The sequence below is a fragment of the Miniopterus schreibersii genome (genome assembly GCF_964146895.1).
Source record: "Miniopterus schreibersii genome assembly, chromosome: 3".
NCBI classification, from domain to species: domain Eukaryota; kingdom Metazoa; phylum Chordata; class Mammalia; order Chiroptera; family Miniopteridae; genus Miniopterus; species Miniopterus schreibersii.
Window position 1 is genome coordinate 6,664,402 of NC_138103.1, and position 12,795 is coordinate 6,677,196.

A 12,795-nucleotide genomic window follows, 5' to 3' on the forward strand; every position below is an offset into this window, starting at 1 on the left:
TCTGATGGTTAGTGATGCTGAGCATCTTTTCATGTCTATTGGCCATCTTAATGTCCTCATGTCCTCTTTGGAGAAGTGTTTATTCAGGTCTTGTGCTCCCTTTTTTTTTTTAATATGTGTTTATTGATTTCAAAGAGAGGAAGGGAGAGGGAGAGAGAGAGAAAAACATCAATGATGAGAGAGTCATTGATCGGCTGCCTCCTGCATGCCCCACACTGGGGATCGAGCCCCCAACCCAGGCATGTGCCCTGACCAGGAATCGGACCTCGATCTCCTGGATCATAGGTAGGATGCTCAACCGCTGAGCCATGCCGGCCAGACCTCTGCCCACTTTTAATTAAATTGTTTGGGTTTTTTTTGTGTTTAGTTGTATGAGTTCTTCATATATTTGGGATATTAACCCCTTTTATCCAATGTATCGTTGGTGAATATCTTCTCCTGTTTAGTAGGTTGTTTTTTTATTGATGGTTTTCTTTGCTGCGCAAAAACTTTTTAGTGTGATATAGTCCCATATTTTTCTTTTTTCTTTTGTTTCCCTTGGCCAAGGAGATATATCTCATATATATTACTAAGAGCAATGTCAAGAAGTTCACTGCCTATGTTTTCTTCTGGTTTTATGGGTTCAGGTCTTACATTTATGTCGCTAATCCATTTTGAATATATTCTTGTATTTGTTGTAAGAAAGTAGTTTTATTTTTTTGCATTTATCTGTCCAGTTTCCCCAAAACCATTTATTGAAGAGACTGTCTTTGCCCCATTGTCTATTCTTGCCTCCTTTTTCATAGATTAATTGGCCATATAGACATGTTTCTTTCTGGGCTCTCTATTTTGTTCCATTGATTTATGTGTCTGCCTTTATGCCAATACCATACTGTTTTGGTTATTATAGGTTTGTAGTATGGTTTGATGTTGGGTAGCATGATACCTCCAACTTTATTCTTTCTCAAGATTGCTGTGGCTATTTGGGGTCTTCTGTGGTTCTATAAACATTTTAGGATTATTTGTTCTAGTTCCATGGAAAATGCTATTGGTATTTTGATAGGGATTACATTTAATCTGTAGATTGCTTTGGATAGTATGGACATTTTAATGATGTTAATTCTTCCTATCCATGAGCACGGTATACGCTTCCATTTATTTGTATCTCTTCGATTTCTTTCTTCAATGTCTCATAATTTTCCAAGTACAGGCCTTTTACCTCCTTGGTTAAATTTATTCCTAGGTATTTTATTTTTTTAATGTAATTGTAAATATAATTGTTTTCTTTATTTCTCTTTCTGGCTGTATATTATTGTTATATTAAAATGCAACCAATTTCTGAATATTAATTTTGTATCCTGCTACTTTACTGAATTGACCGGGAAGTCCTACCATGTGCTTCTTTATACTAAGCTATGTTTATAGCAATTTAAGTTGATAGTCACTTAAGTTTGAACACATTCTAAAATCACTACAATTTTTACTCACCCCCTCCATGTTCATGTTTTTTTTAATGACTCTACAGTTTCAAGACAATTAATGTGGGACTCCAGTATCTGAACTTGCTATAACGCTTCAGAACCTTAGTTTGATCCCCTCAACAGGGGTGAATTGACAATCTAGGCTTGTCCTTCCCAGCACCAGACATCTTTTATGCAATCAAGGTGGCGAGAGCTGACCTCTGATCAGTAATCAAGCAAGTGTTCACTCAGTACAGTCAAAATGAAATGAACAGCTGCCCTGGGTTAGGCTGCCTGACTGCTGGCGGCAACTCCTTCAGGGCTTGCTGAAGAGTAGCAAATTTTAGAACCTTTAATTTCAAATAAAGCTCACACAAAACGAGACCAACATACAACAGAGTACACTGAGTTCTCTTTCAGAAGAGAAATCTAAGACCCTGGGATTTGAACCGAAGGTTTCAGACTCAAACCTGACCTTTGAGGACCTCAGCAGTTGTAACTTTCCTCAAATGGTCTCTCTAAGTGGGACTCAAACCCACAGTCCTAGTCCTGGAAACTCCAACCCAAGTCTCTGGGGGTGGGACTCAAACACACAATCCTCAAGAGGTTTCTTTGGACAGTTTAGGCACAAGTGCATATTAGCAAGGTCACTCACCTGAAAGATGTCTGATCCAGTGGCTGTTTCTTCTCTCAAAAGTGAAAGTAAGGCCTGGAGCCCAGCAGTGGAAAAGTAGGAATCCAGCAGCTGAGCCTAGACAATCCAGTCTGGGTAGCGCTCAGGGTCAGTGTCAAGGGTCCTTGACCTACCGGGGGCTACAGTACCTCAGGCAGCAGTCACAAGAAAAGACCAAAGTCCTTTTGTAGTCACCAAAATTTTTACTAAGCAAGGACCCACTGCCTGAGTCCATTTCAACCTTGCCACAAAGGAACCAATACTCTGGCACCAGTAGTTGAGGGGAAAAAAGGTTTTATTGCTAAGTCAACCTGCAAGGAGATAGGAGGCGAGCTCAAATCTGTCTCCCTGATCCAGGTTCAGGGTGAGTTTTAAGGGGTTAGGATGTCAGGGAACAGGCTGGTTTGCGGGAGCTCTGGCAGGGCAGGTTTCAATTGGAGGGTTTTGGTATTTGATTATTTATGGTAAAGGGGCTTCAGCCCTGGATCTTCCTGGACAACAGACCCTTCGCTTCTGAAAGGGTCCTAGTGTTTAAGTTCTGGCCATGTTCTGGTACTTTGGTTTCAGGGGTACTTTTGTTCTGGGTGTAATTGGAGGTCAGAGTTCTCTCTAAGCAGGCTTGGGCTGCAGAACTTGCAATTTTAGCCTGTTGTCTCTGAAAAGCAACTTAGTATCATGTTAGAAACAGGATAGGACCAGTTTGAGCTGGTTGTGCCATTACACCTCTGTCAAATTTCAGAAATTGAATTTCTTCAAGGCCTGCCTCACCTCTGCCTGCTGTCAGAAGTACAGAACTTGGTTATTTGCAGACTTTCCAAACAGTTGACCCATTTACGACTCCCAAGGCAGGTCTTCCTAGTCTTTGGTGGGGTGAGGAGAACAGAAAACACTGCCTAGATTCTTCTTTTCTCCCCGCAGGATTCAGGAGTGAGAGTGACCAGGCGAGCCCTCCAAGAGAAAGGCCTGAAGACAGAGCCTCTCAGGAGGCTCCTTCCCAGGAGGGGCCTCCGGACAAACGCCAGGCCCATTTCAACCTTGCCGCCCAACACCAGAGCTCCTGGGGGAGGAAGCAAGGCCCCGAGGGCACCCAGGACTGTCCCCCAGGGGAAGGGGAGGTGAGCTGGCTCCCCAGGCAAGGCTAGGCCCTCAGGCCTCCTTGGCACCCCGAGATCGAGATTGAGCCACCCGCCCCGGCCCTGAGGGTGCAGTTTCCCAGACGCCACCCTGAGAACACCGGGGCCAGCGGCCCTAGCCTGCCTGGAACCTAAGGTCACAGCGCCCATCTTGCTCGCCACCTGCTCTTGCACAGTGAGCGGGCCCACCAGCACCCCACATGTGGGAAGGGCTTCGAGCACAACTCGGACACAGCCAGCGCCTGAGGACGCATCACAGCCAGGGGCCCTGGCCACGCTGGAGTGCGGGGTGGACTCGGGGCTGCAGGGCCCACCTCCTCGGGCCCCAGGGCTCCCCCTCCGGCCTGGGGCCCCGGTGTGAACGGAGGGCCCAGCATCTTTCCCACGGGTGGGGCAGAAGCAACGCCTGGGCCCAGGCTTCCACTGCCCCGCAATGCAGAGCCAACTGCCGCATCCCGCAGAGGCTCCCCCCGCGTGGACGCCCAGAGCAGCCCCGGCCCGCGCCCCCCCCAAGGACCCAGAGGCCAAGCTTTGTGGGCCGGGTTACCTCGATCGCCAGAGGAAGAGCAGCAAGAGCTCCCACTCTGTGCCAACCTTGCCAGTCCCCTGGGAATCCACGTGGGCAAGAGGCCTTTGGCCAGGGACCCGGTGGGGACCGGGAAGGCGGCCTGGGCTTAGCGGGGAGGCCCCGAGGCTTCAGGGGCAGGAAAACCCCCACCTGGAGAAGGCCCGGGGCAAATGAGCCCTTTGGGCGACTCCAAGGGCTTTCACCGAGTTCTCGTTGCCAACTCCACTGCTGGGCCTGTCATAGGAGGAAAGAACGTCTCCCATTTATTGAGGGGGCTTCTCTGGGCCAGGCTTTGTGGTTTATAGGAATTATCCCTTTTCATCCTCACACATCTCGGTGACACTGGTATTCTATCAGCGTTTTACAGATGGAGAAAGGAAGTCTGAGAAGTTAAGAGACCTGCCTAAAGTCACACAGCCCGTCTATGGCAGATCCAGCTGAATTCAGACCCAGGTCTGCCTGCCTGGCTCTGCCGCCTGCCCTGCTGCCCGGCTTCTCCTGCTGGAACACGAGTGAAGGGTGCAGGTTTGACAGGGCATCCACTTATGGAACATCCATTTTTCTTGTGGCAATTATATAAAACAATTTTTAAATATATGTTTTTATTGACTTCTTAGAGAGAGGAAGAGAGAGAGCAAGAGAGAAACATTGACCGGCTGTCTCCAGGACGCCCCCTACTGGGGATGGAGCCCGCAGCCGGGGTATGTGCCCTGACCGGGAACTGAACATTGACCTCCTGCATGGGACCATGCTCAACCAACAGAGCCACAGGGACCAGGGCTATATAAAACATTTTTTAAAAACTTTTTAAAAAAATATGTTTTTATTGATTTCAGAGAGGTGAAGGGAGAGGGAGGGAGAGAGAGAAACAGCAATGATGAGAGAGAGTCATTGATCGGCTGCCCGCCCCACACTGGGGATCGAGGAGCCAACCCAGGCCGTGTGCCCTGACCGGGAATCAAACCACGGCCTCGGGGTTCATAGGTCGACGCTCAACTGCTGAGCCACGCCTGCTGGGCTCTATTTTCCCAATTTTCTGACTGATTGTTCTTAAGGTTCAGAAAAACATAAAATTTCTGGAAAATGTCAGTAAGGACTTTCTGCATATAAATACTATTCCAGGCTGAGCAGGACTGGCAAGGCAGCTGCGGAAATAATTACTTAGCACATCTTCAAGCCAGTCACTGAGGCTTCATGGTTTCAGGGGGCTCAGAGCCAGGAGATCCAGTTATGGATCCCAGTCCTGCCATCTCCTGGTTGTGAGACATTGGGCAAGTCACCTTACCTCTCTGAGCTTCAATTTAGTGTATAGCATGGTGCCTGGGAAATAACATACTTGCTTTCTGAGGCAATAGTGTAGAAGGTTAAAAGTGTGGCTTTGGAGTCAGACAGTCTGGGGTGTGAATCTATTATTTGCTACCTCTTTGATCTGGGGCAAGGTCTAACCTCTCAGAGCCTCATTTTTCTCTTCTGTAAAATGGACAAGCTGATTGACCCCATTTCATAGGATTTAGGTGAGTTTAAATGAGATCACATATGAAAATTCTCAACGCAGAACACGGTACATTGTAAACTCTTGACAAATGTGGAACAGTGTAATTATTATCTGCTATATCTACCTCACAGGGCAGTTGTGAGAATGAAAGGGAAGTTATGCTGTGAAAATGCTTTCTGAGCTATGAAATGGTACCCACACGCTTCTCTTTCTTTCAGAAATGGGGCCGTCAGAAGTTGCTGGCAGACATTAGTGGTCTCCCAAGTAGGGGGCCTGAGAATGCCTACTCATATTCATAGAGTAACTGTTGAGAAGGAGGTGTCACATGGTAAACAGGGTTTAGTTGCAATCAAATAGGCCCACTCCGGCATCACCTGACTTGGGGCACACTTGGATGACGGGGTGGGGAAACCAATTTCAGGAGCAGGCTTTGGAGAAAGGCCAATGTGAAATGGAGCCTGCCTGCTGTAGGTTCGTTTAACAGGGATTGCAGCAGAGGAAGGGGACATGTGATAGAGGGTGGTGAGGAGGCCCTGACTGTTGTCTGACGCCCTATTATTGGCTGAACTTAGGAAACAATCCTCTTCACTGGAGCCAGCGCATCCTGCCCCTGCTGTGCACGCACCTCTGGCGCTCACTTATCCCGAGGCTGTAGACCAAAGGTGGCTCACAGGGCTTTCCAAGACGCTCTCGATCTCGTGTGATCCTGCCAGCAGCCCCAGACACTAAGCACTAGCGCCTTTCCCAGATGAGGGCTTGGATCTGGGAGCTAAGTGCTTGCCCAGGGTTACTCAGCCTATATGTTGTGGAGTCAGGATTCAGACAGAGTCCAAGCCCTTAGCCCCCTGCAGGCTGGGTCAGCTCACCGAGAGCCAGATGCTGAGCTTGAACGGGAAGAAGGAAACACAAGTGTAAGGGACTTAGCACCTAAGTGGCCTCCTCTCTTGCCTTCTGTGACAACTCTCTCTCCTGATATCGCCCGCTGTTCCTGGACACTGTGCCTGTGCTTCCACAGATGTTTTTCTCTGCCTAGCCCTTAAGTCCAGGTCTTCTGGGCCCCATCCTTGGACTCCCTTCTCTTTCTCTGGCACAGGCCTGTGAGGGAGCTTCTTTATGCCCACAGCTGCAGCTACTGGCATCTCTCATTCTGACCCAGACTGTCCCTCTGAGCGCCAGCCGGGTCCAGCCAGCTGCCTCCCGACATCCCCGCTCATTCCAGACTCCCGACTGAATTCATCGTCTGTCCCCTAACGTCACTCCTTCCAACTTCCCCTTCCTCCTTACCATGGCCTCTTCATGTCTTTATTTTTTTAAATATATTTTTATTGATTTCAGAGAAATGAAGGGAGAGGGAGAGAGAGATAGAAACATCAATGATGAGAGTCATTGATCGGCTGCCTCCTGCACGCCCCCGACTGGGGATCAAGCCCACAACCCAGGCATGTGCCCTGACCAGGAATCAAACCCCGATCGCCTGGATCCTAGGTCAAAGCTCAACACTGAGCCACGCCCAGCTGGGCTTTTTTTTTTTTTTTTTTTTTTTTTAGTATATCTTTAGCCTCTTCATTTCAAATGCTGGTTGTAGTGGTGGGAAAGCCCAGCAGCCTTCGTAGATGAAGCCTCTGGAATCAGTTCTTGGGGCTGGAGATGGACTATAGGGTGTGTTCTCTAAGAGCTGCTCTTTTTTTTTTTACCCTCACCTGAGGATATTTTCTCCATTGCTTTTCAGAGAGAGTGGAAGGGGGAGAGAGAGAGAGAGAAACATCGATGTGAGAGAGACACATCAATCGGTTGCCTCCCACCAGGGCTGGGGGATCGAGCCTGCAACCGAGGTATGTGCCCTTGGCTGGATAGAACCCTGAACCCTTCAATCCAAGGGTCTCTAACCCCTGAGCCAAACCTACCAGGGCCCACTTCCTCATATTTTAATGACATTGTCAACACAATCATTACTGGTTGCATAAATATCTCATTAGGCAAATCATAGTTAATCCTCTTAGTGTTGGAATAATTCACTTCAGGCCTCACGACATTGGCTTGGAGGCTGTGGCTGGGTAGTGGGAACAGAAGCAACTAGCGACCACATGCAACTCAGGAATCAGTGCTCGAGCGCATCCAACTCATTCTTTCATTCAGCAAATGTTTGTTAAGGATCCACCCCAGCCCAGGCTCTGAGGACTCAGATGATCAGGACATGCTTCCTGTCGTGAAGCCCTCAAGTCTGATAGAAAGGGAGTCCCAGGTGGAAAGAATTTATTGTGGCGCGCATGTGGGTGCCACCACGGACGCACAGCGTGTATAAGACGCGGCGCTGGTTAGAGAAGGGAGGCGAAGGGAGCTGGAGCCTTGGGAGTAGATGAGCGCACCGAGCAGAGACGGCGCGGTGGGCACGGGAGGCCTGCGGGCAGCGTCAGACCAAGTCCACGCGGGCACGGCTGCTTGCTGCTGCCCGGGGGTGGACGGTAGAGCTTTCCTACCCTTCGGCTGCTGGGTGTTTGTTTCTTCTGTTTCTACTTCAGATATTTCCTTTCTCCCTTTGGGGGTGGGATGGCATTGTCACACTCTTCCAAAATCTCAACTTGCCTGCTTCATTCATTCATTTTATTCTTATTTTTGACACTAACAACATTTAATGCTGTTAATTTTACCTCTGCGAGAGCTTTGCCTATATATTTTTTATTATTATTTTCTAAATAGTTTTTTTTTATTGTCCTAAGGGTAATTCGAGGTGCTATCTATATGTTTTAATTTCTAAGTGGTGTGCTTTATACTATTATTAGTTGAATTGCATTTTGATCAGAGATTGACTTCTAGAATTTCCACTTTTCAAAATTTACCAAAATAGTCTCTGTAGCTTAATATTTATTGAATTTTGTCACTGTTCATGAAACTTGAAAAGAAGGTATACTATTTGTTTTCAGGGTAAAACATTTTATGTTCATATCTTCTGTGTCCCTATTTATTTTTCATTACTTGTTCAGAAAACGTGTTAGAATGTTTCAAATAAAACTGTTTCTTATGTTTCTCCTTGTTTATTAAATATTTTATTCCATGAAGCTTTGCTGTTATTTAACACGTAAGAAATTAAACCCCTTGACATTGCCTGAGGTGGCAGCATCTTTGACGGCGGAGAAATGCGGCAGGAGAGGAAAGGAGGTCTCAGCCCCCTGAGCTGATGACACTGAGCATAGATGTCATCAAACAGCTGACTGAGCCCACAGTCAGTGGATCTAAGTAAGGTAAACCCAAGGAAGGTGCCAAATCCGGCCTTTGGGCGCAGCCTCGCCTGCTGGATATTGTTGCTGCAGCCCCACCTCCGTCGGAAGGTCTGGGTCCCAAGTTAAAGGCAAAGTCCACCGGAAACGCCGGCGGGATACCCCCCAGCTGCCCACACCCCAGTGTTACAGGAAATACATCTGTCCCCTGCCCTGGTGGCCTGGTTCCGATGCTGAATGTCGGACCCAGTCCTGTGGCGGATGCGAGCCAACCTCCGTGCTCGCCACCCTGGCAGACACGGCCCTTCCCTCAGGACGCAGAGCACAGGAGTTCAGACGCCTTGGCCTCAGTGTGGATAGAGCGGAGCCTATGGAGATGGGTGGAATGTTTATGGTTCTTCCAGAAGAAAGCAGAGATTTTTATTTTTTGTTGACAGAATTACAGATGTCCCCCACTCCTCCTATTTGTCCCCCTCCAACCAACCCCCACCCACCCCAAGCTCTCCCCACGCTATTGTCTGTGTCCATGGGCTATGCGTCTGTGCTTATATGTTCTCTGGTCACTCTCTTCCTGTCCCTCCACCCCCCACCCTCTGAGATCTGTCAGTCTGTTCCATGCGTCCATGCCTCCGGACCCATTTTGTTTGTCAGTTTATTTTGTTCATTAGATTCCACATATAAGTGAGATCATGTGATTTTGTCTTTCACTATCTGGCTTATTTTGCTTCGCATAATTATCTCGAGGTGCATCCACGCTGTCACAAAGGGTAAGAGACCCTTCTTTTTAACAGCCACATAGTATTCCATTGTGTGGAGGGTGTGGAGAAACGGGAGCCCTGGTGCACTGCTGGTGGGAATGCAGACTGGGGCAGCCACTGTGGAAAACAGTATGGAGGTTCCTCAGACAATTAAAAATGGAGCTGCCGTTTCACCCAGTGACCTCACTTCTGGGAATGTATCCTAAGAATCTCGAAACACCCATCAGAAAGAATATATGCTCCCCTATGTTCATAGCAGTGTCATTTATAATAGCTAAGATCTGGAAACAGCCCAAGTGCCCATCAGTAGATGAGTGAATAAAAAAGCTGTTATGCCCAGCTGGTGTGGCTCAGCAGTTGAGCATCGACCTAGGATCCAGGAGATCGAGGTTTGATTCCCGGTCAGGGCACATGCCCAGGTTTCGGGCTTGGTCTCCAGTTGGGGACCTGCAGGAGGCAGTCGATCAATGACTCTCTCATGATTGGTGTTTCTATCTCACTCTCTCCCTCTCCCTTCCTCTCTCTGAAATCAGTAAAGATATTTTTTTAAATAATAAAAATTTTAAAAAATGTTTTTATTGATTTTATAGAGAGAGTGAGAGAGAGAGACATCAATGTGAGAAACATCTATCGGTTGCCTCCCACACTCACCCTGACTGGGCATCAAAACCTGCAACCTGGGTATGTACCCTGACTAGGAATCAATCCCAAGACCTTTTGGTATATGGAACGATGCTCCAACCAACTGAGCCACACTGGCCAGGCCCTTTACTATAATTTTAAAGGGGTTTTGTTAGGGGCAGAGCTGTTGATCATGCTCTGTTGACCGTGATTGTTCTGTTCTGATTAGAGAAAGCACATTCTAACCTGACTGAGAGTTGTACGCCCTGGGACCTGGGAACTAACCTGGGAATTCGGCCCATTCTCCTGTTCCAAGAACTGCCTCTCATCATGGAAAGATGAACAACCTTGTTCCTGAAACAAGAGAGTCCCAGAGGCGCCTGCCCTTTGCAGCCCCCAGCCCGCATTTCCTGTAACCATGATGCCCATTCTTATTCCTTTCGCCCACTTCCCCATGTACTCTGTCCTTCTACCCAATACAAGCAGCTGGCTTATGGGAGGGTGGAGCATATTTTCATGGACGACCTCCTGCTCTCCCATGCTGCCCGTATTATTGGAATAAATGCTCATATATGATTCAACCCTGTCTTTGCTTAATTGGCTCAAGTAGTGACAAGCAGCCTGTACCCATTTGTTGCCCAGTTTCAGTTTCAGGAAAAATCAGAAATAAATAAGTGCCTACAAACTGCCACATTTAACTAGAAGTTGTCCATTAATGCCTGTTATATCATTTTTATAAATAAACGTGATTAAAAAAAAGTCTAGAGGCTGTACAAGATGATTCTTTCTGGCCCTGTCACATGATGACTGATTTCCAACTTGGGGGAAATAGTTGTTCCACAAGATGAGCCCTTTACTAGAGTAGAGACCAGTCCCTCCCTCCTTGTCATCCTCAGTGTTCATTGCTGCGCTGACTGCACACACTGTGGCAGCCACTGATCACCACGCTTTCTCCCGCCAGCTATCATCATCAAGATCTGGGCAAGTAAAGATTGCCTCAGTGGTTTAGATTGAAAAGATTTCCAAGTGATTCTGATATGAACCCACATCACTCATTAGAGAATCATTGGGGTAGCTCTTCACCCTTATAGAAGTACAATTGATTTTTTAAATGTTGATCTTGTATCCTGACTTTTTGACCCGAAGTTATCAAACCTTGTTATGTGCTCTGGTCATATCTGTACTTCTCTAATTGAAACACTCCACTTGTAAATTTTTTTAAAAAAATATATCTTTATTGATTTCAGAGAGAGGAAAGGAGAGGGAGAGAGACAGAAATATCAATAATGAGAGTCATTGATCGAGCCCACAACCCAGGCATGTACCCCAACCGGGAATCGAACCCCGATCGCCTGGATCCTAGGTAGATGCTCAAACGCCGAGCCACGCTCGGCGGGGCATCCACTTGTAAATATTGATTTTCCTAAGAACCCCAAGCCTGCTCCACTCCCAGCCTTTTCTACTTCAATTGATAGCAACTCCTCCTTCAGTTGCTCAGGTCCTGTCTTTAAATCATAGACAATTTCCAATCTTCTGAGGAATCCTTTAAACTCTACCTTCAAAATGTATGCACAATCTAACCATTTTCACCACTTCCAGTACAAACTAACATCATCTCCTACATACTGTGGTATGCATTATTGCAATAACCTAGCAGGTCTCCCTACTGCTATCCTTGCCACCCCCCTCCACTGATTCTCAACACAGCAGCCAGCATGGTTATTTTAAAATATAAGTCAGATGATGTCACTCTTCTGCTCAAAACCCTGCAATGGCTCCCTATGTCAGAGTAACAACTGTTACCCTGGAAACAATGAGAAGACCTCTGTTCTTGACTTTTTTTTTTAAATCTTTATTGATTTCAGAGAGAGGAAGGGAGAGAGAGGGAGAGAGAAACATCAGTGATGAGAGAGTTGTCATTGTTCAGGTGCCTCCTGCACGCCCCAGACTGGGGATCGAGCCCGCAACCCGGGCATGTGCCCTGACCGGGAATTGAACCACGATCTCCTGGATCCTAGGCCGATGCTCAATCACTGAGCCATGTCGGGCTGGGCTGTTCTTGACTTCTTGAGAGAGAGATTTCAATCAAGAGACAAAGTATAGAAAAGAAAGCAAGAATTTATTGACTGCAGCAAAAATATACTTGGGAAAATGAAACAAGGACGGGCATAGAAGCAACAGGAGAGCCTAGGCCAGGCTGCCTTGGCTCACTGGGATGTCAGAGAAAAGGGGGAAAAGGGGGCCTTGGAGACAGGTTTAGGGGGTTAGCCTGGGACGAGCTGCCTCTGCCCATTGCTCCCCTGGTTGCAAGTCTCGTGGGGTCCCCTCAGAGGAAAGAAGGGGGAAGGAGATGATACTGGCATGCTCCCCATGGGGGAGAGCGCATTGGGATCTCTATTTTCAGGGGTTTTAAAGGCTGGGCACTTAGGGGAGGTCTTAGAGGAGGGTCAATAGAATATTCATCACCCTTATGCTAATGTGCCAAAATGAGGTTTATTCTCTTAATTTGTCTGTCCTTGGGTGTGGTTTGCAAACGGCACTAATTGGGTTTCTGTTATCTGACTCCCTGAGTGGTGTGATTTAAGCTATTTACCCTCTGGCTGGGGAGGAGAAATACAAACCATTTACTCTCAAGTGTCCTTGGTTTAGGGAAGATAGAATTTACCAGGTGGTTGCACCTGCTGTTTAACTATCTGTCTCAGTTTCCCTGTTCCACTTGTCCTGGAATTTTCCTAGCTTCTTACTATGCTAACACAGCTAAGCATCCAAGACTGTACAAGACCCGCACTCCCTTTACCCCCGACTTGTTGCTACCACTCTCCCCTCACACACAATGCTCCAGTCACTCTCTTCTCCCCGCTGTTCTTCTATAAGACCAGTCAGCTGGTCCGTC

The 12,795-nt window shown here is 47.4% G+C and overlaps 1 protein-coding gene across 2 annotated transcripts in view; it reads left to right on the forward strand.

The window, feature by feature from the left end:
- The window catches only part of BCL7C (BAF chromatin remodeling complex subunit BCL7C), a 49,443-nt gene extending 41,126 nt beyond the window's left edge, over positions 1-8,317 (forward strand). For both annotated transcript variants that reach the window (XM_081131918.1, XM_081131920.1), the window contains one exon: positions 3,031-8,317. In XM_081131918.1, coding sequence (XP_080988044.1) covers positions 3,031-3,231 — 201 coding nt within the window. In that variant the 3' untranslated portion in view covers positions 3,232-8,317. The remainder of the gene's footprint in view (positions 1-3,030) is intronic.
- Positions 8,318-12,795: the final 4,478 nt, after the last annotated feature.